General features: G+C 47.5%; 2 protein-coding genes across 2 annotated transcripts in view; one reads left to right on the top strand and one right to left on the bottom strand.

Moving 5' to 3' along the window:
• SYN3 (synapsin III) overlaps positions 1–27,195 on the bottom strand; it is a 453,717-nt gene that overhangs the window by 242,461 nt on the left and 184,061 nt on the right. The window lies entirely within an intron of this gene.
• TIMP3 (TIMP metallopeptidase inhibitor 3) overlaps positions 3,026–27,195 on the top strand; it is a 56,475-nt gene continuing 32,305 nt past the window's right edge. The window contains exon 1 of the mRNA XM_007165716.2: positions 3,026–3,463. Coding sequence (XP_007165778.1) covers positions 3,343–3,463 — 121 coding nt within the window. The 5' untranslated portion in view covers positions 3,026–3,342. The remainder of the gene's footprint in view (positions 3,464–27,195) is intronic.

The following is a 27,195-nucleotide window of genomic DNA, read 5'->3' as shown; positions in this document are numbered from 1 at the left end:
GTCACGTGCTGCAGCTGCGGGGGCTGAGGCCCATGAGTGGGTGGGAGAGAGCCCAGGTAAGGAATCAGGCAGCTGCAGCAAAATCTTGGCTCTGCCACGAGCTAACCGTGAGACTTCGGGCAAATCCCTTCACCTGTCTGAACCTTATTTTCCCCAACTATAAAATGAGGATGGGCAGTCTCTGAGGTCATTTTTCAGGACCTCTAAATGTCTATAAGAGACTTCCACAGGTTCTAGCATCCTGGAACTCGAAATGAAGGGGGGTGGACAAGACAGATTTAGAAATTTCTTCAGTTCTTCTGGGGTTTATAAATCTATCATTGTCCTTAGCTGTCAAAAGAAAGTGGGGAGCCGGTATCTTCATTCTTACCATTAGCCCCAGGCCCACTCCATCCAGCTTCTGAAGTGGCCTTGCAAAAGCAATTCTTACATATTATAGGTCCATGGACACCATGACGTCCGGATTGATGGCTGTGAGGTCTGCTTGCTGGAGGGCCTGACCCCAGCAGTAAGGCTCCCCTCTACAAGGATTCATGAAGCTGGCTTTCTCTTTTCCTCAACGTGAGGACGGAGCCGACCTCACATGGATGGGCAAAGGGAGTCCCCTCAGGTTAGACATTAGGGAGAACTTCCCAACTAACAGGGAAGCTGAACTCCAAAGACACTGGCCCAGCTTAGGATAGGGAGCGAAAGGAAATAAACCAAAAGGCAATTTTATTACCTTTCAGCTCGGAAAACAACGTTTGCTCTCACACTTACATAATTAAGAAGCTGCCATAATCAAATGCTTCAGATGTTTTCTATACAGAACCTGCTGCTTGAAGTTCAGCGAAAGTTATTTCTGATACTCATATTCTCGGCACGCCTTCCCTTGGAGAAACTACTGGTAATTTGGACAAAACATTAAAGTGAGAAGAAAAGAGAGAAGAGAGGGCCTCTACACGTAAGATGCTTATCCAAAGTGGATTTGGTCTGGAAAGGCTTATAAAACCTTCCACATGACTGGCACCGTGCAGGGATAAACGAAACTCTAAAATCCGAACAAGTAGGCCCTCATTCAGCCTGGATCCTTGGAGTGGCATATAGAGCGTCCACTGCTCAAGACTCAATGGGTTGCTGGCCACACCCATATCCATGTCTCCAGGGACCCAACTTTGCACTCTGAGGGCTAAAAAGCAGTGTGGCCAAATATCTCAGGCCTCAAAGTCTTACTAGTGTGGTTGGGGAAATAGTACAACTATATCCCATGAAACAAGGAGCAAAGTTCTAAAGTAAACACCAAGAGAAGGAAAGCCCTCTCTAGGTCGGGCTATAGTTAGAGTTAAGGTGGGAAGGGTCTTAAAAGTTGGGAAGGGGACAAGACAGAAAAATGTGGAAACTAGATTCCCTTCCTCATAGCTAAAATTTTTAAGAGGAAAAAAGGAGCATAAAAAATGTTCTTGGAAATACCATTTCCAGTGAAATTTTCTGATTCTCCCATTCCAATGTCACTTCTCTGAGGTGTAAACAGAGGAGTTTCTGAGAAAGAGGTTGAACTTGTATTTCTGAGCAGTACTTCCTACTCCTTACTTTGTTCCAAACTTTTAGCATTTCTATTGCCAAATGATTAAAGTCTCTTTCCAAATGGGTTGAGTTGGGAGAGAAAGTGAGAGGGACCCAAGAATAGAACGATAGAAGGCTCCAGCTGCAAAAGGGCATTTGCACAGTTAAAGCTAACTGCTGCTGAAGTCCAAGAAAATAAAAGCCTCTCTTAAGGTGGGAGTGAGTGAATTGAGTTCCTGGCTGGTTGCCAAGTAATGTCACTTTTCTGTGCCAGTTTCCTCATCTGGAAAGTGTGAATAATACTTGGTGTTTTTCCTATCTAAAAGGATTACTGCGAGATGTAATGAGGTGAGGTATGGAAAATATAAGGCAGAATCAAGATGTTACTGAATAATAAAAACAGTCATAGTATTAGTTATTAGCAGTTATCCATTTATAGCTCATAGTCTCGGATCCTGGATAGTTCTCCAGGATCTGGTTTTATCCCAGTTTTGGATTAGTTCACCCTCAAGTTCCTTGCTGAAGGATGGAGACCTGTCTGCCCTAGGTGGAGTTACCATTTTCTCCCGCCCTTTCTACTTATTGTTTTTCAAATAGGCTCAGGGACTTCGCACTTGCTGTTCTCTCCTTCCAGACTGCCACATGCTGAGGCTTCTTGTTCACATCTCAGCCAGGATGTCACCTCCTCAGACAGACTTTTCCTTACTATCCCATAGACAGGAGCACCCTCCCCAGTCATTTCTAACCCATTATTCTGTTTTGTTTTCTTCATGGCACAATTACCTTAGAAAATCACCCTATGTACTCATGTATTTACTGATGTATTGCCTTCAAGTTCCAAGGGAGCAAAGAGTTTGTTTTGCTCATCCCAGCATCCAGAACAGTGTTGAATGACTTCACAATTTACTCTGCCTGAGCCCAGGAAACAATCTTTTATTACAGCCAGCTCCAAAAGGCAGATAGCTTCCTCGTGTACAGGAAAGTCAGGGGCGGCGATAAAGGGTGGGAGTGTGTGGGGGATGGTCATCAACCTGCTTCTTTCCCTTCTGACCCTGCTCTCTCCAGAGAAGGTAGAGAGTTAGCCTTCACCTATCCTTTCCACCAGGCGCAGTCAAGGTCTCCAGGGCAGGGCCACCTCTGACCTGCCAAGGGGTTGGTGGTAGTTGATTCCGGTTTGGGTCAGAGGTGTCCAGAGGGCGGGGTGGGCGTGTGGCGAGGGTGCAGGCGGGAAGGGCACGGGGGCGCCGCTCGGAGGGCCCCTCTGCCAGTGCGTCTCGGAGGCACGTCCAGCCCACCCACTCGCGTGCCCACAGCTGCATTATTCCCTATAAGGATCTGAACGGTACGGGCGGCCCCGCCCCGTCGCCCCGAGCCCCCGGCCCCGCCCCTTTTTTGGAGGGCCGATGAGGTAATGCGGCTCTGCCATTGGTCCGAGACGGCGGGCCTCGCGCGCCCGAGAGGGGGTGCCCGGGGAACCCGCGCTATATCACTCGGCCGCCGGGCTACCGCGTAGAGCAGGCAGCGGGCGGACGCTCGGACAGCTTCTCCTCCTCCTGCTCCTCCGGCTCCTGCTGCAGCTCCCGCTGCTTCGCCCGGAGAGATTGCCCACCCGCCCAGTCGTGCACCAGCGCCGAGGCAGCCTCGCCGCACCCCATCCCGTCCCGCTGGTCACTCGGAGGGCGGCGCGCCCGAAGCCAAAGTTGCCCCGCAAGGGAGGGCGGGCGAGCTCAGGCTGCGGCGACCCCGCCGGCGGCGCGCAAGGCAACTTTGGAGAGGCGAGCAGCGGCAGCGGCAGCGGCAATGACTCCCTGGCTCGGGCTCGTCGTGCTCCTGGGCAGCTGGAGTCTGGGGGACTGGGGCGCCGAGGCGTGCACATGCTCGCCCAGCCACCCCCAGGACGCCTTCTGCAACTCTGACATCGGTAAGCGCTCCCGGTGTCCCCGCCGGAGCCCCCGCGGTGCCAGCTCGCGCGCTGCAGCCCGGACTTGGGCGCTGCTCCGGGTGGCATGGCGAGCCCCGCTCCTTTTCTCTGCCTGGGCTTGGGACGAGGTGGGGATACTCAGGTTCCTGGGGTAGGGGTTCCGGCATGACCGAGGGGGAGATGCCCTGCAGAGAAACCCCGAGAGGCTGAGTGAACCCCTTGCAGCCATGCTCTTTTAGGGCGTGAGGTCCTTACCGGTCCTTTTGACATCTGGAAAATTTCCCTTTTCACTATCACGGGAGGACGGGCTGAGGGAGAAAGGTGGGGAGAGTGTTTCTAAAACTTGGAATGCCAACTAAAGTGCTGGGATGATGAATAGTTAAAAAAAGAAAGAAAGAAAGAAAGAAAGTTGCCAGCCATGTGCAGGGAAAGTTGCAGGAGAGAGAAACTTGAAGTTTTCTGAGTTTTCACCATCTCCCCAGTAAGTTCATTCTTTTCACTGAGACCTAACCCCGCCTCACACTCCCTAGGCAAGTGCTAACGGAGCTTCTTGGACTGCCAAGTTTGGGTGGATTTAAGGGGAAAAATGAGAAGAAAGCGGTGGGGTTGACCCTCCCCGGAGGAACTGTATTTGAGAGTGTTGATAGCAAGCAGGAGGTGGCGTGTGTGAGGGATCACTTATCACATAGCTGTGAGAATTCACAGGAAGGCTATTTTTTTTCCTTGAATGTGTGTGGGGAGGGGGAGACTGAGCAGTGGAAAACAGATTTGTCACCAAAAGAAAAAAGATGCCAAGGGTCACATCATGGTGACTATGCCAAATCGGACTTAGTGTCTTGATTAGAGACTCAGTAAGAAGTAGAACCATATCAACAGCCTTGAGAGTGTGCCCTGGGAGAACTTGTTTGGGAGTGTTCGGGACACTTGTGCATGGTTGGCCAGAGGTGGAGTAGCAGCTGGAAAACATCTCTCCTCTCCTTTCCAGCTCATAAGGCATGCAAGGCATGCAAGTCCAGTGGCCCTTGGTGTGTGTGTGTGTGTGTGTGTGTGTGTGTGTGTGTGTGTGTGTGTGTGTGTGTGTGTGTGTGTACACGGGCTGGGAGGTGTGGTAGGACACAGTCTAGCCACCCTCTGCCTGTGCAGATTCAGAGGTGAAGAATGGAGCGTGTGTGTTTTAAGGACAGTCATAAAGGGGAAAGAAATTTTCCACTGGGTCCTGGTGAGGGCCTCCACAAATGTGCTGCAGGGGAGGAGGGCAGGGAGGCAGGGACCTGGTGGGGAGGGGCGCCGCTGGTGGCCCTGGCGGGCCTAGGAGAAGCAAGGGAGGTAGCTGTGCTGAGCAGGTCAGTCCAGTCGGCAGGCACGGGCATTTGTGTGGCCTGGGGTCACTCGTGTTAGCGGTTTCCTGGGGCCTGTGTTGTGCACCTTTCCCTCTCCTGGGGGAACCTGACTGGCCCCTGGGTTTGTGGATTGCCTGGAAGGACTCTTTGGGGCTCCCTGAGGCCTGGAAGCTTTTCTTTCTCCTCCTCTGACAGCCCTCACCCAAAAACCCCTTGGCCCGTCCCCCCTCACCCCGTGGGTGTCACTCCCGCCGGAGTAACGCTGGGAGCTGCTGGCGGTGGCAGCGGGTTCTGGTCTTGCTCAGGGAAGAGCACATACTCGGGGCCTGGAGCCAGCTGGAGTCAGGGCGTCGTCCCCTGCTTGACAATGGCTTGGGTGTGTTCCCCTGGGTTTTGGTGTGTGGGGAGAGGGCGACCTCATGCCTCCCCCTTGCTCTTGGCTTTTGGGTTTCCACCCTGGAAGTTCACCAGGGAACAGTGGAAACAGGAGCAAGGGGACCGCTTCCAGGGGGGGCACTGCCTGACTCTGTTCACTGCTTAGGTTTCCTGCTGTGTGTCTGGGCTGATACAGAAAGTTTCTTGTAATTTCTCTGGATTTATTTAAGAAATCCTCCCACATCCCCCTCCTCAGTAGACTGCCCAGAGAAAAGCAAAGTTACCAGGAAGTACCCAAAGACAAGAACATTATGGTAGCAAAAATAAAAAAGAAACAAAAAAACTTCGATACTGCTGGCACCGATCCAAAACTGTTCTGCCTCGGTTTGGTGCGCTGCACTAGTGGCAGGGATGAGATAATGCTTTTAAAAATGGGAGGTGTGGATGTGGGCTGCCGGCTTGTTGACCTCTGCTGCCTTACAGTACCCTGCTGGTGTCCAGTAGGTGGCTCCCAGTATTCCTAGCTCATAGCCCTTCTGGTTTCCACTCAGTCTGGGTTGATGCCTGCCTGTTCTCTCCCTGAAGAAAATGTGTAGACGTTTCCATTCCCCTTGACCCCTACGACCCCACCAATCAGTACTGTAGTCCATGAAAAATGCTTATGCCAGCCCACCAGCTTCCTCTTCCAGGACCTTCCTGGCTCTTTTCTCTTCGTGGCCAGGTGCCATGTTGCTAGGTGAAGGCCCTCTCTAAGGAATCCCCCATGGCCTTCCCTCTCCTTTCTCCTCATCCACAGGTGTCTCTTTTTGCCTTTCTCCCCCAAAGCCCTGGGGATTGGCATTGCCTTCTGGGTGAGGAGGAGTTAAAAGGTGTTGCTATGGCAACTCCAGGCCCTGCACCCTAGCGAAGTGTTTAGAAGAATAAACTACATGCCGGCTTATAAAACATACTGTGGCAGAAAGAAAAGGACTTGGCAGCAGCTACGATGTCTGCGGCCCCCTCCCCACCAGTCGTTGCCCCTGAAACTCTTGACAAAACCTTGACTCTGGAGGAGGGAAGGGAGGGGACTAGGAATGAAGAAGGCAGCCTTGGCCTGCTTTCTGCTCCACAGCTCTGTCCAGCTAAGGAAGGGGTGGGCAGTGCCAAGAGCCTTCTGAAAATTGGGGTATGTGTGCCCGTGCTTGCGTGCGTGCGTGTTTGCATGTGTGTGTGTGTGTCTGTGTGGTTTCTGCAGGGGGCGGGAGCAGTAGAGAGAGAGAATTTTGCTTCAGAATGCCAAGCTCTCCTTTGCACAGAAGCATGGGGCTGTGCGATAGAGTGCTGGGGGCCTGCCCCCTGAGCCTGTTGGGAATTCGAGAGTGAGGCTCAGCTTGGGGGCCCACTGCCAGCTCTGGAGGATGGTCTCTGGATGTCTCCGAATTGTTTTGACAGGGACCAGTGCCAGCAGATTCTTTTGGTATCAGATCTGAGGTTGTGGTTTTAGCAAAGAAGCCATTTTCAAAGAAGCCTGATCTATTCTCTCTCACTCACAAACACGCAATTTCACTTTACACTGGGCTTTGTGACTTAAGGAAAATAAAAAGGATCAGACTTCAGAGAGGAGCCAGTCACTTGGGGAGCGGACCCAGGCTGTCGACATCTTAGTAACTCTGGAAAGAGGAGAGCTGCTGTTTGTAGAAGGAGGGAAGGGACATCTCGCAGACTCCCACTAGGTTCAAGCACTTCTCACATCCCGTGTCTTTCATCCACCCAGCATCTTCAAGAGTAGGTATTACACCTATTTTTTTCAAAGGAAAACACTGAGTCTGAGAGAGACTGTGCTTGCTCAAGGTCACCCAGTTACTATATGGTAAGGCTAAAGCCATTCTTAGTTATGCCATTCTTCCAAAACTTTTCAACTTTCAATTACCCTTGATATTCTAAGGCAGACGACGCTTCCTAGGACCAGGATGAAATGGACAGTTAACATTTGAAGAATGCCTTACTTATCTATTTGGGGAGTTTTCCTTAGAAATATGAAGACAGCCAAAATGGCCAGAGGTTTTAATTAAACATCATCTTATGGGACTGAGAACTAATTACCATCATCCTCATCATATTAGGCTATAAATAGAGAAAATTAAAGGAAAATTTCTAATGTTCTTTGGCTATTAGAACTGGAAGAGACCCTCAAAACCACCAAGACAAAGTAAAAAAAAAGACTCGATTTGTCTCACTGAGGCCCAGGGAAAAGCAAAGCTAATGGGGACAAGAAATCTTGGCCTTCAATACTCTTACCCTTCTGGGTGGGGACGAATGGGGGCCTCCCAGGGTGAGGTGCCCAGTCTATGCAGACTCCCAGTATGATGGGAGGAAAACCAGAGAGAGTCAGGAGACTGGGTGCTGGGCTGGCTGGAGAAGGTGCCCCTCCCACAGTCCTGTGTCCCTTTCACAATCCCTGGATAGATAAGGCTAGAAAAGTGGCCACAGAAGTGGCTTGGGTGGAGGGACTTTTGTTTGTTTTGCAGGAACAGCAGGAACCATTCAGCTCCACTGCTGAATGGCACATTCCAAAAGGTTCATTAATTAAAAACAAAAACAACAACACAATTCTCTATTGCATTTAGCTTTTACCATTCCAGCCAGCATGGACAAGGAGGCCCCTTCTTCTAGCCTTTGTCATAGTCAACTCCTGGGTGGCCTGGAGAGGCAGTGTGCGGTGGTAGAAAGGCTGTGGCATGGGCAGAGCTGGGCTTAAATCCTTCCTCTGGGGCTTGTCGGCTGTATGCACTTAAGCATGTTATTGGGCATCTTTAAGCTTTAGTCTCCTCATTTATAAAAGGGGAATAATAATCTGTACATCCTTGGACCTTTAATTTTTAACCACATTTTAAAAATTACAAGGATAGTATGGATACATTCTATGACTATGTGTGTATGTATCTGTGTGTATATCGGTATCCATCCATCTATCCATCCACCCATCACCCATCCATATCTATCTATCTATCTATCTATCTATCTATCTATCTATCTATCTATCATCTATCTATCATCTATCTATCTAAAATCAGATAAGGGTGAAGTCCTTTTTGATCACTTCCTCTAATTCTAGTCCCTTCCCTATGCATTTACATACATAGGTACTCATAGAAAATTAATAGTAGTTTTTTCCCTTGGAAACATGAGTGGTAGAACACTATAAATAGTGGAATACCAATATAGCATTCTATTGTTTTTCAATGAACAATGTGTTAGGTTGTTCTCAGTTAATATACATATAGATCTACTACATTTTTTTAATGTATAGAATTCCATAGGGTTATACATTTTAAAAACTAATTACGGAGTGATTACTATGTGCCAGGCACCATTCTAAATAATTAACATGAATTAACTCATTTAATTCTCTCAAAAGTCATATGAGGCAGGTATGCTACTGTTGTCTCCATTTTACAGATGAGGAAATTGAGGCTTAGAAAAATTAGGTAACTTGTTCAAGGTTGCTGCAGAGACTGTATTTAAACCCCTGCAGCCTGGCTCTAAAATATAATCAACTACTATACTATATATTACCTTACATTATATATCATAGTATATAATATATTGTTATATACTATTTTTTTACTATAATAATATAATAGCCCTATAGGTATAGGTGTATATTTACTTAGCCATTCCCCTACTGATAGATATTTAGGTTTCTAACAGCTTTTCATCCTCACAAAGAGCACTACAACAAGTAGTCATCGTACAATCCTCTTGTTCATATGCATGGGTATTTCTCTATGGCAAATATACAATTTGGAATTATTGGACATAAAGTATGTGTGAACAGTTCCTGACAATTTGCCATCCAGAATGGCTGTGTAACACAGTTCTTTTCAGATATGCAACATGCATAGATGGAGGAACTATTACAGCCCTGTGCTGGAGATACTTTCATGCTTCTTTCAAATGGGAAAACAATTTATGAATTTTATTGACTTCCTGAGTTTTTTTCCCTTTTTGCTTGTCCCTTTATCCCTTTGACAGGGAGCAATATTAAGGCTACTTAGACCAAGTTGATGGGAGCTTTTTTGTAGGGAGAATGGGGCTTACGTGCCAGGAAAGCCATGGCCTTTGACTTGTTGCAGTTTTGGATTAATTCAGTTGCAGATGGTTTTATTTTTATTTTGCTTTAATACGAAGCAATGGGCCTTTCATTATACTAAGCTGCTTGACTTCAGGATTTGACACGAACCCAGGTTTGTGTTTTGAAGACATCTGTGCCGTGCGCAGGGTCTTATTTGCTGGCTCAAAGATGTCCCCTAGTTGAATAGGCCTGGCCAGGCTCATGGTGGCAGCAAGGGGACTCATCCCTTTGTCCCCCTTCTCCCCTTGTCATTCAATATGGATGGCGCTTGGATGAGAGTGGTGGGATGGCCATAGGATGGAGATGGACAGTGAAGAGGGGGCAGGGTGGGTCCTGGCCAAGAAAAGATGCTGGAGTCTCATCTTGATGGGAGCTAGAAGGGCTAGTTTAAGAGAGAATTTCACTGTTGTGATTAAAACCTTTCAGTAGACTCTTGGGATAAAGTGTCATAAAATGGCTCCAACAATGGCCATCTGGCCCCTGCCTACCTTGTCATCATCACTGGCCCTTCCAGCTCCAGCTGTTCCCATTCTCTCTCTGGGTCTTGGCCCATGCCCTCCCCTCGATTCTGAATACCCCTTGTTAACTTCTTATTCTCTGGATCTCACTTGATCCCTTTTCCCTGCCCACTTCCTGGCATTGGTGCAGAATAATCACACCTTGACCAAATTTTAAACATGTCGAAAAACACCACCTTTAGGAAAGAACAATTCTTCAGAGCTGCTTGGGAAATTCCCAGAGGGGGTTATTCTTGGGTTGACCTAAGGGCTGTGCACTACCCAGAGGGATGCATCTAACCCTCCTAAGAGAGCAGGCATCTGCTGTGTTCTCTGCGTTACTTGATAAGTCCAGCCCCACCTTCTGGACATAATACGCCACCACCCTCCCAAAGAAAAATCTCCTTTTTGGCATATCAGTAACCCTACCAGGTAGAGACTGGCCATCCCAGCTGCCTGGTGAGGCCAGAGAGGTGAAATCACTCGCCCAAGATCACACCACTAAGAAACAGATGAACCAGAACCTACATTTGCTTAGTCTACCTCCAAATCTGTGTCCAAATCAGTATAGACTAACGGCTAGGACTCTTTGGATTTGAGAAGATGCTACTCCTTTTGTAACTTCCCCACATTGGTTTTTTGATTCCCTGCTGTCGGAGTTCTCCTCCACACGTTTCCCTTTGATTTTCTTCCATAGCCAGCCTCTGCAGCCCCTGCCTCCCCTGCCACCCCCAGGTTTATTACAGTACAGCCTTAACAAAACCAAGTCTCGCACCCTATGTCGAATTCCTAACCAAGAACTCTTTCCACTTAATCAGCAGTTCACAGCCTTTTCAACACCACGGACTATTTTTATTAATTTTCCTTCAATGGATTTCATGTTTGGAAAATCACAACTTCATGTCTTGGGTGTTGATTATTTTTCCACTACAAAAACCAGTTAAACTATATCTGTCACTGCTGACCCTAGCCAGTCATTATTCTGATATAATCAGCTAATACAATTAACTGCAGCCCAAAGCAAAGAAACTTGGTGTTTGCCTAAGCCTGGGAAGCATTCTCATGGGTTATTGGATGATGGCAGTGTATGATTTGGGCTGGTTCACTGAGGTGCTGAAAAGAGCTCACGGACCCCTTGTAGACTGCTGTTCTTCACCCTCTGGGAATGGCTCTTTTCTTTCACACCAGTTTGCCACCTCCTCCTGTGGGCAGGTCCACACATCTCCCACCCTTGCCAATTTCTAGGTTGCCCACAGCACTGAGAACAGGGCTGGCGGAGGTGGTGGGTAACCAATGTGTCCTGGTTGAGTTGCCTAGCCATTCAGAGGGGGTGACATGGGCTCCTCCTATTTATCTGTTTTCCTGTGTTAAATCTCTGACAGGCTGGAGCCGATGAGTACTGACTCTAGCTAAAGGAACTCACTAAATAGCGTTTGACAGGAGGTCACAAGGTGTCTATCCCAGCCGCAGTGGAACTAAGAGGCCTTTTTACTTGGTTGCTAAAAAACTAGTGTCTAGAGGAGGGGAGGGGGCCAGGACAACTTTTCCTGATGCCTTTAGAAGCCATCTGCGAGGCTGGGGTGGTCTGGCTGCCACAGAAGTGACGGTCCATGCTGCCCAGCACTCAGTTATGATTTATGTTCACGTAAAGCCTGTCACCTAACGGTGGCATCCACGGTGCAGGGAGTAGAGACCTTAAGTATTCCCAGGCCTGCAGCCACCTGCTTTTTGTGGGGGTGGGGAAGGGAAGGAAAACTGAAAGGTTGGCTTCAGAGAGCCCAAGGGAAAGTTTAGCGGGTGGAAAAATAGAGTCCTTGGATGACAGAGGGTGGGGAGGGCGGGGAGAGGGGAAATCCAGAGCAGACCAGAGCCATTCCGGAACCAGAGACTTTGAATATTAGTTGGCAGTTATTTATCCCTCCCCCCCCCACCCCCAGGCCATCTTTGATCGCTCTCAGAATGAGGGTGCCGGGCACCAGGTAGCTCAGTTGCCTGCAGAGGAGCACTGTTCATTCAGAAATCTCAGAGCTCTTGCAATCCCCAGGTTAGAGCATGGGGAAGGTAAGCCTTGTAAGCCGGGTCAGGCTTCATGAGGATGTGGTTTCGTGACGTGAAGGCTCATGGTGTTTGGCTAAGGTGCTTGCAGTTCATGAATTAGGATAGATCTCCTTTTGACTTAGACTTGATCATCATTAATAGACTCATAGCCTTTGAGATTTGGAAACATAGTACCTCTTGTGAGCTCTGCTGCTCACCTAGTGTGGTTAAGTTCTCTGGCCTCAGTTTCCTCATCGGCAAAATAAGGGGAATAATAGTATGTACCACACTGGGTTGGTGATTAAGTGAAGAAATTCAGGGAAAATGTTTAGTACAGAATCTGCCACATACCAAAAGCTCAACAGATGTTAGCTTTTAGTAGTAGTGTTGTTATATTATGTGGCAGAGCGGGTATTCTCACTTTAATACTGGTGAGGAAAATGGGGCTCTGAGAGGAGACAGGATGTTTTCCAGGGTCACATACAGAGAGGTGTGTTTCAAAATCACAGCTTGAGACCCCCTCCCACCCAAGTCTAATGCTTTTCCACTTTGTCCCACTGCCTCCCACAGGACAGAAAAATGAAGTTCCCGCTCTATATTTTCACGACTCTCCACATTTTAGAGTCTTAAGTCTACTTGATCTTATTTGATTATCACAGCATTCCCACTGAGGAAAGCACGACAGTGAGGGGTCATCGTTCCCATTTAACAGATGTGGACAGTGAGAACTAGTGTGGTTCAGGAGCTTGGCCACACAGCTGATACATGGAATTGGGATTGGAACCAACTTCTTTCAAGGCCAAGTCCTTCCCTCTTTTCCAGGGTCAGGTGCCTCCCATCCCTCTTCAGACTGCTTCAGCACGTTTGCCTCTGGTAGTCAGAGGGGATAGATGCTGGGGTAGTCAATGGGAGGGCCTGGGAAATGGTGATATTGAACTTGAATATCAAGTCCATAGCCCCGTCCCCATCTACCCCAGGGTTGAGAGATGTGCAGTGTCCAGGAGTGAGCACTGGCTGGGAGTCAGGACACCTGGGGTCTAGTTCTAGGTCTCCTGATTCTAGGATCACCTTGGTGATGTCAACCTCCCTGGATTTCAGGCTCTCATCTGTGAAATAGCAGGACTGGCTCTATGTGGCGTGTATGCACTTTTTCCCCACATATATTTATGGTAACTGATATTTTCCTGAATGCCTACTATGTGTCAAGTATTTCTGGCTTTAAGTTCCTTTGGAAGGGGCTCTCTATCTGAATAATTGAGCACCTAAATCCATCAACAACACCTTTTAGGAGGTAAGTTCTTTAGAAATGTGGTCTATAAAGACAAGAGCTAGGATCTCTGTGGTTATGAAAGCAGATGAGGGCTTCGTCTGAACAAAACCGCTAATGAGCCGATGTACTTTATCAGATGACATATTTGACCACCAGACTTCCTGTTGAAGCAGAGCTGGTGTGCCAAACAGATAGCAAACTTGCAGACCTAGCTGACGGCTAGAATTAAAAATCAAGGTCACTTCAGTGTCTGTCATTGATCACTGGAGGGCTTGGTAAAAATTCTTTTGAACCCCATTAACACCACTACTGAAGCTGACAGAGAAGAGGTGGGATTGAGACTCAGTGCTCATGGGAACAAGGCCTTCCTGATCCATGGTCTACTGGAGCAGCCCCTTGCTCCAGAAAATTTGATTCAAGGCTTGGCTCAAACATCCCTATCTGAGAAAACGCCCCTCATGGAAGACTGGCTCGTATAAAGACCTGTGATTAAGATGTGTGTCATCTGATGGAACCTTTGTTTAAGTGGATGAGGAGGGGGTTTGGAAGACCCAGATCAAACATGTGCCCTATTGAGCAACTGCAGTGCACTCCCTTCTCCAACAATAGGACAGGGACCCCCAAAGATGTTGCGACTGTGGCTTCCCGATAGAAATACCCAGCAGAAGGACTGAGAGATGTGAGAGAACCCTAACAACATCCAGGTTGTTAACTGGGATGCAGTTCTGAACAAATGGGTGTGGGTGCGGATTCCAGTTCCTTCCTGATTGCTTCTCTCTTGGCCTGGGTTTCCTCAGCTCTCATCTAGGTCAGATTATAAACCCAAATGCCTACAGACGCCAGTCATTGGAAGCTGCATGTTTGCATGTTAAACATATTGAATTATTACTCACGTCTACCAAAAAACATATATGTGTTTCCCCACTCTCTTGTTTTCCCACTTCAGAGTAATGAGTGGGTACTAAAAATTACTTCTTTATTATAAGACAAACAACAAAACAGTGGGCAAATAGGATGAAATTAGTGAATTATCTTTGGCTTTGGAGTTGGGGTGAGCGATAGAGAATGGTGACGACTATGGAGAACTGAATAGTTCATGTCCCTTCAGAAGGGCACAGCTGCTGTCCAGCTCCAATCTATCAGAATGTGAGTCCAGTGCTGCCAGATTTCCAGTCTCTTAGGACAAGCTAGAAATCCAAGATTTTAACGTGAAATCTGATTTTTAAATGCTGGCACGATTAAAAAGAAACACACACACGTACACACGCGTGAGCCAAACAAAACATGTCCCTGGGCCAGCTTCAGCCCTATGGATCACCAACCTTGTGACCTTGAGTCCAGATAATCTCCTGAATTTCCTTTGGGTTGTAGGATCTCTGAGTGAATAAGAGCAACTGCTTTCTCAGGCAAAATGATGTACCTGTCCTCTGTGTCCCCAGAGGGTACAAGTGCTCATGCACTTGTTATCACACTTTCTGTGCTTTCTGAGGTGGTTAAGAGCACAGGTCCTAGAGTTAGACTGCCTGGTTCAAACCTTGGCTCCATTAATTGATAGCTTTACGATCCTGGACAAGTCAATCCTTCTCAGCCTCGTTTTTCTTATCTGTAAAATGGAGGATGCCATAATAGGACTCTTAGGCTCCTAGGGTGGTGGGAGAGTTCATTGAGATGATGGGAGTCACCGGCTTGGCCCACTGCCTGGCATGTAGTGAGAGCCTGATAAACACCAGCCGTCATATTATTACCACTCGGTGCCTCCCCCTAGACGGTGAGCCAGCTGGAGTCCAGGGAGTCACACACTACTCTCCATCCATTGCCCAGTGCATAGTAGGCATGCAATAAAAGTATGCTGAATGATGGGCTTCCCTGGTGGCCCAGTGGTTAAGAAACCACCTGCCAACGCAGGGGACACGGGTTCGAGCCCTGATCCGGAAAGATCCCACATGCCACGGAGCAACTAAGCCCGTGCACCACAACTACTGAGCCTGCGCTCTAGAGCCCACGAGCCACAACTACTGAGCCCGTGCACCACAACTACTGAGCCCGCGTGCCTAGAGCCCGTGCTCCGCAACAAGAGAAGCCACTGCAATGAGAAGCCCACGCACCACAACGAAGAGCAGCCCCCTCTCGCCGCAACTAGAGAAAGCCCGTGCACAGCGATGAAGACCCAAAGCAGTCAAAAAAATAAATTAAAAAAAAAAAAAGTATCTTGAATGAATGAGGGCATTCGAGGAAGAGAGCCTTCCAGCCTCTCCAGGCAATGGTGCACTTAGCTTGCGTGTGTGTCAAAGAGAGAGAGAGAGACAAAAGGAAAACCAGTTTTGACATGCTGGGCACGACCAGCTTAATGAAAAAATGCTGTTCTAAGCTGCTAAGATAGCAGATAGTGTGCTAAACAGTGGCGGTTGTCTTGGGAAATACGACCGAAGCTATTGCCCATCCTTTTCCAAACAGAGAAGGGACGAGACGTCTGGGAAACCAAAGTGCAGATGTCGAACCTTGGGTGCTTACATCATGGGAGCTTTGGCAGCTTGACGGATTTTATTTATTCAGGGCCCCTTTAAGCCAGAGGAGATTCCTAGAGGCTCTTAAAATTTAATGCCCCACCTGGATAGTTAACATCTGTGTTTTATTTTGTTTAAAAAAGTTAACTCCAAATAGTTCAAATTCCTTTGGTATTCCTGAGAGAAGAGTTTCTTACTGGGCAACGCACAAGCAGGGATGTGGAAAGGGTAAGGCTAGACCCGCACCTTCTGGGAGAAATAATACTGCGAGCCACAAACGTGGGCCATGTATGTAATTCTAAATTTTCTTGTAGCCGCTTTTGAAAAAAGGAAAAAAAAAACCCCATGATGTTAATTTTAGTACTATTCTTAATCCGATATTCCAAAATATTATCTTTCCAACATGTCATCGATTTAAAACAATAAATTAATGGGGTTTCAATTTTTTAAGTTTTTGAAATCCAATATGTATTTTACACTCATAGCACATCTCAGATTGGACTAGTCACATTTCAAGTGCTTAATATCCACCTGTGGTTAATGGCCACCTCATTAAGAGGACAGTGCAAGTCAAGACAGGATATGTGAATGCAAGCCATCTTTTTTCTCTCCTTCTCGTTGTTTTATGAGCTGTGCACAGAGATGTGGGGAAACAGGAGGTACACTGGGGCTACTGACTCAGCTTTGCTACAAGTGACTTTCAGGCCACAGGTCCCTGTGTTGTGATACTGTAGAAGCCATCTGACTCCTGCTCTCACTTGACAGATGGGGAACTGAGATCCAGAAAGGTAGAGGAGGTCGGCGTAAGAGATAGAGCTGGAAATAGAAAAACAGTACTCTTTGATGATATCTAACATTTATTAAATCATTTTTATATTCTAAGACCTTTTCACACATTATCTCCTTAAACTCTCAAAACCACCCAATGAGAAGGCAGTGTTATTTCTGTTTTGCAGATGAAACGATCTCGGTTTAGAGGAATTAAATATTAAAGTGGCTAATACTTATTGACAGCTGTTCTAAGAACTTTATATACATATTAATTCTACTATTTAATATAAACTTTCGTATTAGGAATTATTATTATTATGATCACCATCATTCCACTTTACAGATGGGAAAACTGAGGCCGAGAGAGGCTAAGTAACTTGCCTAAGATGCTGCTAGTATGGTGGGGTCAAGATTTGAGCCCAGCCTGCCTGACTCCAGAGTCTGAGCTCTTAATCACAACTTATGCCCAAGGTCACCCAGCCACACAATGGCACAGCTAGTATTTGAGTTGGGATGTCTGTTCCCTGGTTCATGGTCTTTCTTTACCATCCCACTGTACTGACTGGATCACAACCCTGTTGATTCCTAGCACTTTCTGCCTCGCTCTGCTGCCGGTAATGACCAGAACAGGAAGGCTCTGGACTCCAGCACTGATTGAAGGGTCCAGGCAAAACATGCGCATCTCCTCTGGCTTGGCTGATCCCAGGCTGCTCTAGCCCACAAAGGCCAAATTCCTGGCCCAGTGGAGAAGGGTGGGAAGAACACTTGTCCTTTCTGCCTTCCCAGTTGGGCGAGGTCAGTGTACCAGGTTGGAAAGTGGTATGTGCCTAATTGCAGGGGGGAGGCTGAGAGGATTAACACTCTTTAAATAGACATCAGGAAACTAAGAATAGCTTTGCTGCCTGGAAATTGATGGGTATTCCTGACCACAGGCCATCCCACTTAGTAGGTGCTCAATAAATGCGGTGAACTACAGGAATAAACAAATACTGAAAATGGGTCATTGGGAGAGCCCTTAGCCAGTAAGACTCTGTGCTCTGTATAAAAAGAAATTTAGACTGAGGTTATTTGTGTCTTCCTGCAGTCTGGAGACCTCTGTTACCTTTACTTGTCTACTTTTGTAGTCTTGAGGCCAATGTCTTTTTGGCCAGGAGAACAGCAGGTGGTTAGAATGCCAGGGAAAGACAAGTTTTCCCCTTATTTCTGGCTTGTTGCCTGCTATCCCACCAGGCTGGAAAGATGAGCATTACTTCCTTTTGTCCTATTATCAAGATTTTGGTGTTCCCTAGAGTACTTTGCAGATTCCAGTCCCTTGGAGCCTTAAGGTGGGAACCTCCAAATTTGCCATCAGACCTGGATCTATGCTTTAACACGTAACTCCTGGGTCCTTACTGAAGATTCTGGCTCCAAAGAATTGAGGTTGCCTTCCTGGGAGAAATTCAGCACTACCACCTCTTGTAATTTATCAGGTGAGCTGTGAGGATAGGGGCAGGGAAGATTTCCTTGGACTGTGGGAAAGCCTAAAGCAGTGTTTCCCAGGGCGTGATTCTCCACACACCGTCGTTAAGAAATGTTCTTTCAGCCAACACATTTAGGAAAGCTGTTTACTGTATTCTCCCCTGGAGATGCACAATGACCATCAGCAGAGTAAAGGCTCTGAGAAGTCCTGCTGCATGGTAACCTGTTTAGCTCTGCTTAATCCAGTGTTTCCTAAACATATCTAATCCAGGAACCAATTTTTCCCAAGAAGCACCTATGAACCCTGTTGGTGAGACACTGCCCAGCTGAGGATTCTGAAAACCACTTTCGCCCACTTGCCTGCCCTGTGATTGCGGAGTAGGGAAGGAGATAGTAAGAAATATCATCTACGTTGCATAGGGAAGTTGCTCATCTAGGCTTGCCAAACAGAAATGGCTGCATCAGTGTGAGTGGGCACCTTATAGGGGCTGGAAGAGAAAGGAGGAAAGGAGGAGTGACCCTCAAGGCCAAACACTGGCCAGATTTAATGTTCATCCTCTGCCCCTGACTTGTTTTACAACCTTAGTTGGCCCAGTTCTGGGCATGCATCAGATTTGTAAACCCTAGTATCTTGCTTATACCATTAGGGGCTTGATGGAAGGAAAACGTGGCCACGTGAGGTATTTATGACTTGAAGGTCTGGGGCACAAGTACTGTGGAGAGAAGGTCATGAGCAGCAGGGGAGACGTACCTGTGTGTCCCCACTCCTGGTCCCCAGGTGGTCTTAGCCTGAGCTCTCACCTCTCTGATCTATACTTCTCTTAGATGAGCATCTTACCATTTTACAGACAGCAGCCTCTTTGAGATTCTGATTAAAGCTATACATACACATTTCTAGAGGTTCAGAAGAGACCTTGCTGAAGACCATCTATAATCATCCCTCCATCCGCCCAATTCAGAACACTGTCTAGAGAATCACTGAGTTGGTGATGGTGTGTTAAAACAACAAAAAGAATAACCTAACAATGTGAAATTGTCTGAAAGTTAGTGGCTCTGTACATTCAGTGGTTGCTTAGAATGTTTTGGTGAATGAATGGATTGGATATTTTGCCTCAGTCCACACAGGATTTGAGGTGGTCAACTAGGGATTCCATTTCATGGTTTGTGGCTCTGGGCAAAGCAAGGATGGACACTTCCAGCCTTTACAGTGAATCCAGTATGTTCACACTGGTACCCAAAGAGTCTTGACTAGCCAAGGTCCTGGGGGGCAGCATGGGGTGTAGAAAAATGGGCCAGTGTCCCCAAAGGATAGGGCCCCAGGCCTGACTCTGTTCCCTCTGGCTGTGTGATTCTAGGTGAGTCACCTCCCCTTTGGGCGCCCTTGATAAAGTTAATGAGAGGAAGTCTTGGGCCCTAAGCATTGAGCATTCCGACCCCGGCTTTCAAAGTATTTAAATGGGAGAGGAAAGAGCAGGGTGAGGCTAGCAGAGGTAAAAGGCTGGGTGTTTGCTCACCCCGTCCCCAGGGCTGGGCCCCCAGCTCTTGCACCATTAACTCCTGTCACAAAGCCCACGTGAGACTGTGGCCAGACTGAGGAAAAGCCTGAGGATGACTCAGTTTCCACCTGGGCCTGGGGAAGGGGACAGGGCTGTCAAGAGAGCAGCAGATAGGGCTCTGGGGCCAGGAGGAATGTGGGCTGGGGAGGAATTCCCTGTCCTGGGGCTCTAATGCCACAGGCCAGGCAGGCGGTGGATTCCCAGCCAGTGGGGTCACTTGGCCCCTGCCACTCCTCCTTGCCCCCTCCTTCCTAATTTCCTATTTCCTGCCCCCTTCTCCTCTGACATGTTATAAATAACCTCTGAGGCTGGCCTCTGGGCTTAAGCATAGGTGAGCTGGAAGAAAGTGGAGGGCACAAAGGTGGAGCTGCATCCTGCACTTGTCCAGGGGGCCATAGGGTTTCAGGTTGCTCAGGAGAATTTGTTTCCTTGTTTTTTCCACTAGGGAGTGAGGTAGTGAAAGAGGAAATAATCTGTGTTGGCTTGAGGTGGCTTGGCCTCCCTTGGGACAGTGCTGGGTTTTATGCCTGCAAGGAGCTGCCGCTCTGCTGGCTGCAGATCCCAGGGCCACGGGGCTGAGAGGCCTAGAGAGAAGGCATCTCAGAATACTCAGAGGGTGGGCACCATGTCGGCAGGACCTGTGGCTTCCTTCCCAAGCCCCGCCTGGTTCCGTGTGGGAGGCTGCACAGGCAAAAGGCTGTGTGTCAATCTCCTTCTTCTTTAACTGCCAGCATGTCATTCATTGAGACCATCAGACATGGGCCTCAATCACCATCACCTCCCCGTCTGGCTGCCTCGGCCCAGCTGAGTACATGGCTTCCACGACTGTGTAAAGGTCCCGCAAATATGTCTGCTATGGACACATTCATTCCTTGAACAAAGATTTATCGAGCATCTGTGTTCCAGGCACTGGACAAGGTGCTGAGGCCACTGGCCATGGCCCCTACCCTCAAGGCCATGGCTCAGCCTGGCCCTCTTTTGGCTGTGGCTCTGCCCTCCCTCCTCCATAATTCCAGCTTGGACAGGTGAATACCTACAGGAAGCACACACAAGGGCCCCCTTTCACACCTCATCTTTTGTTTTCAAAGGTTCAGAAAACCGAAAAGGGGGATTCTGAAGTGGCCAGTGTATTAAATTCCTTGTAGCCCATTCATTGCCTGACTTCCTCTTCTGCCCATGGGCCCACAGAAGTTCTTACGATCATGATGTGATGGTTTTCTGTGGTACCCATCCTACCACATGGCTTCCTTGGAAACCCATTTTTCATTTTTTTCTGGAGCCCAAGAGCATTGGGACCTTTTTCTGTGTGATGTGTGGCTCAGGCTGCCAACATCCAGAGGGGGTGCCTTTTTCTGATTCACATGAAGGCCAATATAGGTATCACTCCTGGTTTGGCAAGGGCAGTGAGTCAGACCGCTTGCCTGGCCAGGCCCTCTCTGAGGCTAGCTCTGCAACCAAGACCACCATCCTCGTTCCTTCTGGACATGACCATGGGTCGTTCCCAGCATTCCCTTCTTTTTCTACCATAGGGTGTGTGTGTGTGTCTGTGTCTGTGTGTGTGTTGTCCCTGCTCTGCCTTCTACCCATTCTACTGCAGCTCCTGGCACCACTTGGGGACCTGGAAAAGCTAAGCCTGGGGACAAGGCCTGGAATCAGGAACCAATAGGCACCCATCTCATTGGCATTTTTTTAAACCTCATTTAGGGTGAGGGGCAGTTTTCAGAGTCAGACTGAGATTTTTCCTGACTCATGTTTCAATGGAACATCTTGATTCTGCAACATGCTTGCAGAGATGGGCACAGACCCTGCAGAATTGAAGTCCTGGCATCACCAGGACCTGGTTACTTCCAGATGCCAGGAAGCACCAGAGGGAGGCGGGGAGGGGTTGGGGATCTGGGATACATTCTGGGGTAGAGAATCACAGAAGCTCACTCATATCTATTTGTAATCCAAGTCTATAGATGTTGGTTCTTGGAAGGAGGAAAGGAGACTTACTGGACAAGAAGTACTGCGTGAATGATAAAGAGGCTGAGCAGGTTTTGCCAGACATTGCTAACTAATTCTCTCACTGCTTATTCTTTAGATGAGAAAAGTTAGGGAGAGATGTGTTAATCGGCTTCGAGGCCCCTGAGCCAAACATGACCAATCTGAGAAATCCAGGTGACTTCATGCTTTTCCATCTCTCAGACCTGCACTAGAGAATATTTCTGGGCCTGAAGAATCCTTCTGTAGGTCTGATTGGAGAGACAGTGGAGGGTGTTAGAAAGAGATGGAGCTCTGAGTCAAACAGACTTGAGGTTGAATCTCAGCTCTGTCTTTTACTCATGGGGTAAGTCTGACTAAAATGTTGTAAATTCTGAGCCTGTTTCCCCACCAGCAGATGGGAAAGATCTCATTTGTAATGCAGGGCTGATGGGAAGATGGGTGAGATATGCTAGGGGCTCTCAGCGAATGTTGAACTGAAGCGGGATTGAAAAACATGTCTTTTACTTTCCAATGAAGATCTGCTCTCTCTCTGTCTCTTGCTAACTAACAACTAAGATGTCATCAGTGCTATGATAATAAAAACAGAAGTCAAGAAAACGTTGGTATGGCTCTTCATGGAAGTAGAGTTTATAAAAATGAATATATTGGAGAGACCAAAGAAAGGTAAATGACTTTGAATGGAGGAAGGGTGCCTGGAGATCTGTCTACTCTGGTCTTAAGGCTGGTTCTGGGATCAAAGAATGAAGAATGTCAGATCAGATGGAAAAACAGAGGTCCAGAGAGGGGAAGCCCTTTCCCAGGGTCACACAGCTGGTTGGGGAATAGGAGAGGCAGTGTCCAGTGACTGCACTCCTGGGCCAGGTATTTATCATTGCCCTGTGTTTTGTCACCCTATGACCCCTCAGTGGTGGGAGACACTTTGGAAAGACAAAAGTCACCCTGGCACTCACTACCCCATGCTGCCTGCTTCCGATTTCTCTGAGAGAAGCTGGAGCCCTCCCATCTGTCCTTTCCCCACTGCCAGCAACTAGTTTGTTTCCTGTGCTGATGCCTTTGGGGATTTCCAGATAATGTCCCTGGTCTGGGCGGAGCCGTGCAGAGAATCCTTGCACTTGCATTCCCATCCTCATGGAGTTTGGTCTCTAACCTTCATGGGCTGCTGATGGGAAAGGTGACTGGTGTGGCCTCTCTGGAGCACAGTCTGGCACCAAGAACCAAGAGCCTCAAAATACACTTTAACCAGCAATCTCACTTCTAGAAATCTAGTCCAAAGAAATACTTAAGCAATGGGGTCCATGGCTGCATTGTTTATAATTACACACGCAAAGAGGATTAATCTAAATGTCTATCGTGAATAGATTGCTTAAATTTATGGTGTATTCATACAGTGGACTACTGAGTGGCCATATAATGGCTTGAGGTAGCCTCTATTTAATGATATGGAGAGGTTCCCATGATGCACTTCTGAGTAACAGAAACCAGTTTGTTTTAAAAAAATGATATGAATATTTATATGGATGCTTAGAGGACAGTTTTAATACCTATATACCAAAACATCTCTGGTTTGTGAGATTTTAGGTGATTTTAATTTTGACCAGTATATTCTGGAAAATGAAATTTCACAATGGTGACACATTATTTTTACAATCAGATAACAGAACAATGGTGGGAAAGTAAGGACTCAGCGGATCCCCTGGATTTGGGTGTACAGCATTGTGGGAAGGCAGCAGTAGACTGCCTTCTTTGGCTCATCTTTGGCTCCTGGTCAAGCGGCGGAACTCTTGTGTCTTGTGGTGGGTACCCTGGGAGCCCCTATTGCCCATCTATCCTGCTCCTGAGGACCTGAGCTGGATTTTCTCTGTCTCTGAGGGACCCACTCTGGCTGGGACCTGCTGACTTGCCACAGGGGATGTAGGAGGGGGTGTTCTCCTTATGGGCTGTGGGTAGGGTGGGTTTCCTCTGCTTCTCTTCTAAATAGATGAGACAGATTTGCGCCTGGCGGGTTGCCAAAAAGAGTAACCTCTGAGAAACCAGGATGCAGTGGACCCTGTCCCAGCCCAGAAATAACTAGGGTGCTGTGGATCGGCATAGAGCTGGCCAGGCTTGGAGGGATACAGTCTGGAACTGGGTTAGCCAACACCAGTGGGAATAGCAATTGGAGGGAAGGAAAAGTGTTGCCAAGAGAAACTTGGGCACTGAATGCTGGGCTCTGGACACAGCCCAGTGATTGGCTGAGGCCAGAAGAGACTTGGTGGGCTCTCATGGGGGTGGGGAAGAACCTCTGCACCAAGAGTGAAAAGACCTGAGTGGAATCCTCAGTCACCCATGCTGTCTTACGACCTCTTACGACCAAGTCAGACGACCTCAGAGCCCACATCTTCAAACCTATGAAACAGGGTATTCCTACAATCCCTTGCCACGTGGTGATTGTAGGGTAAGAGCGTGTGACAACTATGGATGTAAAGGTAATGGAGTGGCATCTTAGGAAGTCAGCAAACAGAAAAGAAAAAAGTCACATTTAGAAAGTCAGAGAGCCCTTAAATGCCATCTCTCAATAACTCCATCTCAGCCAGGTCTTCCTTTAGCATTGGGACAGATCACCATTTCTTCAGTGGGCAGCCCCAGGTGGAGCAGCTGGGTTGTTTTTGGAGAGGAGGGGAGGGCACAACCTAAGACAGTCACATGCCATATCTTTGAACCCCATAGTCATACAGGGACTGAGACAGCAGATCCCTCGCTGAAGCTTACTTGGGAATCAGAGGTGGGAGAAACTGGCCAGACCTTTTAAAATTGAGGAAAAAAATATATATTTGTAGTAAAATATACATCAGTTTATGCCAAACAGAATCATCACCAAGTTCAGATTGGTTAGAGGTGTATGTGTATGGTGCAAGTTCCCTGTACACATATTATAGAAGGTGGTTACTTTTAGTAGTTGAATAGGTTATTATTATGGGTCTCTTCACAAGAAACCTTCTGGTCTGTTTCCTCTCCTTTCGATGTCATTCTTTTGCTTCAAGACCAGTGTTTGAGGCAAATGCCTTTGACACTGAGCAAAGAGATGGGGAAGGCAGTTTGCGTTCACTCTGACCCAAAGGGATGCTGCCAGCCTGTGCAGCATACTAAAACTGCCCATAGCAAGCGGAGAGCTTTTATAAGTAGAAAGGGAAAGGCAGGGGCAGGAAGGAACCTTGTTTGGAGTGGTGGCCTTAACCACTGACTTTGTAACAGAAAAGACTGGGTTCCTCTTGGCCTTGCCTGTCCTGGGACGTTTACTCAAACCTTGTAAAAACTTTGAAATAGCAGGCTGGGTCCAACAAGGCAGAAGAGGCACGGGACTCAGGCGGTACGATATCTTTCTGACTTGATTACTGGCTGGCTCAGGTCGGGCAGGGACAGGGGCTGTGGGTGGGAGGATGGGGGGAGGCAGGACTGAGTTGTAGGACCTGAGAAACGGTGCCCGATGCTCCTTAGTTGTGCTCAGTGTGAGGCTTAAGTGTCTGCAGAGCAGCCAGCTTATGAGTAGAAACGGTCTGCTGACTTGGATTCAATTAATATTAAAATGATGGGTTTAAAAAGTGGTGAGAACATCTAGATCCAGAGGAAGTAATCAGGTAAGTATGCTAAGATGTGTGTATGTATATGAATATGTGTTTATATATGTATATAAACATTTATATGTATATATGTGTATATATACACAAATGTAAACACACAAGGATGTTTATCACAGAATTGTTTATAAAAGTGCTGTATCTACAAAACTGAAAACAATACAGCTCTTCAAAGGGATGAGGCAGAGCCAGATGGACTGATATATCAGCACTGAAAAAAAACCCAGATCACCAGCAAGTGTGTTCTATATGATTCTATTATTGGGGGGGAGGAAACCTCTATCCACAGGCTTATATGAGGAAAAAGACTGAAGGTAACGTCTAAGTAGGAAGCATAGTTATAACTGGGTAGTGGGAGTTCAGGTTATTTTAAAAATTATTAAAAATTATCTTACAGTTTTCTTTCTGTTTACCTCTTTTTTTCCCCAAATTTTCTTCAGTAAAGTTGTATTACTTATGTAAGAAAGAAAGAATACAAGAAAATAAAAAGCATGGAGAAAGCCCCAGAAAACTTGCAGGTAGTGTGTAGACCAGGAGCTACAGAGGAGAAACAGATACCTTGATCTCATTTTGTCAAATTCCAGCTATGAGGTCTTGGGAAATTTCAGTGTCCCTACTGTACAGATGACAGGCAATTGAGGTCCTGAGATGTTAACATGTAATTTTTTTTAAACTGTATATTCAGTACACGTCATCTTATTAATTACTCTCTTCTCTGAACTCCCTGGCATTTTAGGTAGTACATTTTAGCTGGAATACAATTTACTGTGCATCTTCAGATTCCCCAAACATGTACTAAGCACCAGGGTGCCCACCATTCAGCCCCAAGCTTGTCACCCAGAAGGCCCGTGAATGAGTTAGTGAATGAAGGCAGGCACGGAGCCTGGTCTCTTCACGTCTGCTCTCCAACTCGTCCCCATGAAGGCCCCTCTTACTCCACTTGAGGAAACCTAGAGGTGGAGATGGGACTTGAATGCAGAGCTCTGGCTCCCAAGGCAGTGTGCCCAACCCCAGCAGAAGGTAGAGGGCTGGAACCCAGGATGCTTCCAAGCTCTCCTCCTCTAGGCACTGGGACATTCTCTCGGGATGCAGGGGCTTTGCTGATCAGGATCCTTGCAAGGATCCTTACAAGGGCCCACTCTGAAATTAAAAATCCCTAAGTGAATAAACCTCCAGATTTCCTGTTCTTTCCTTCCCAGTCCTGAAAGTGAGGCCAGGAGAGATGAGCTTTTGCCAGGAATTCAGCAAGTGAGTTTGCATAGAGTGTCAGCTTCTCCACATTGCTAGGTGTTAGCTTACCCCTGTCCGGCACCAGCAGCGAAAGCAGAGTCAGGCATGGCTGAGAGCAAAGCTACGGGTTTCAACATGTGAATTCATCTGGGGCTGGACAGCTGCATCGCTCAGGCAGGGCAGAATCTACCTCCCTGGCCTATTTCCTTGAAATCCATACAGGGACACAGTTCCGAGTAGCTGGTGCGAGGCCCTGCAAGCTCCTACTTATAAAAAATGGACTTTAAAACATGTGCAGATACATGCCTCCTCTCATGCCTCTGGACTTCTCTAGGTGTCAGCATGAATCTCATGGGAGCCTAAAGTGACCCTGAGAGGTGGGCAGGGAAGGGGCAGTGACGACTACAATTAATTCCCTTGCTTTCACTCCAGCCCTCTCTCCACTCCATTGTCCATAAAGCAGCCAGAGTGACCTTTTTAAAATGTCATTCAGATCTTGTTAATGCCCTGCTTAAGGGCTTCCATTGGCTTCCTAACTCCTTAATGAGTTCTAGAAGGCTCTATGGGATCTGGCCTCTATCTCCCCTTGCCTTGCTGTGGCTACGCTGGCCTTCTGGCTGTTCCTTGAATGCTCTGGGCTCCAAGTTTGTCCCTGTCTCATGGCCTTTGAACTTGCTGTCCCCTCTTCCTGGAATACAGTGTCCACAGATTTTCAATGGCTGGCTTCTTCTCATCATGAAGGTGTCAACTTGGACATCACCTTCCCAGAGAGGCCTTGCCTGCCCGCCCTATCTTATAATACCCACCATTCCTATTCTCTGTCTCCTTTTCTCCTAGCGCCTGACATCTTACTGGGTATTTGTTTATTGTTCTGTCTCCTCCACTGTTATTTAAGCACCAAGACAGCAGAGACCTCATTTTTCTGGTTCACTGCTGAGAACATACTTGCAACCCTGATATTTGTTAAATGCAGGAATGAA

The sequence above is a fragment of the Balaenoptera acutorostrata genome, chromosome 11 (assembly GCF_949987535.1).
Source record: "Balaenoptera acutorostrata chromosome 11, mBalAcu1.1, whole genome shotgun sequence".
Taxonomy (NCBI): Eukaryota; Metazoa; Chordata; class Mammalia; order Artiodactyla; family Balaenopteridae; genus Balaenoptera; species Balaenoptera acutorostrata.
The sequence above is the reverse complement of the archived record's forward strand: the minus strand, read 5'-3'. Positions and strand labels throughout refer to the sequence as shown.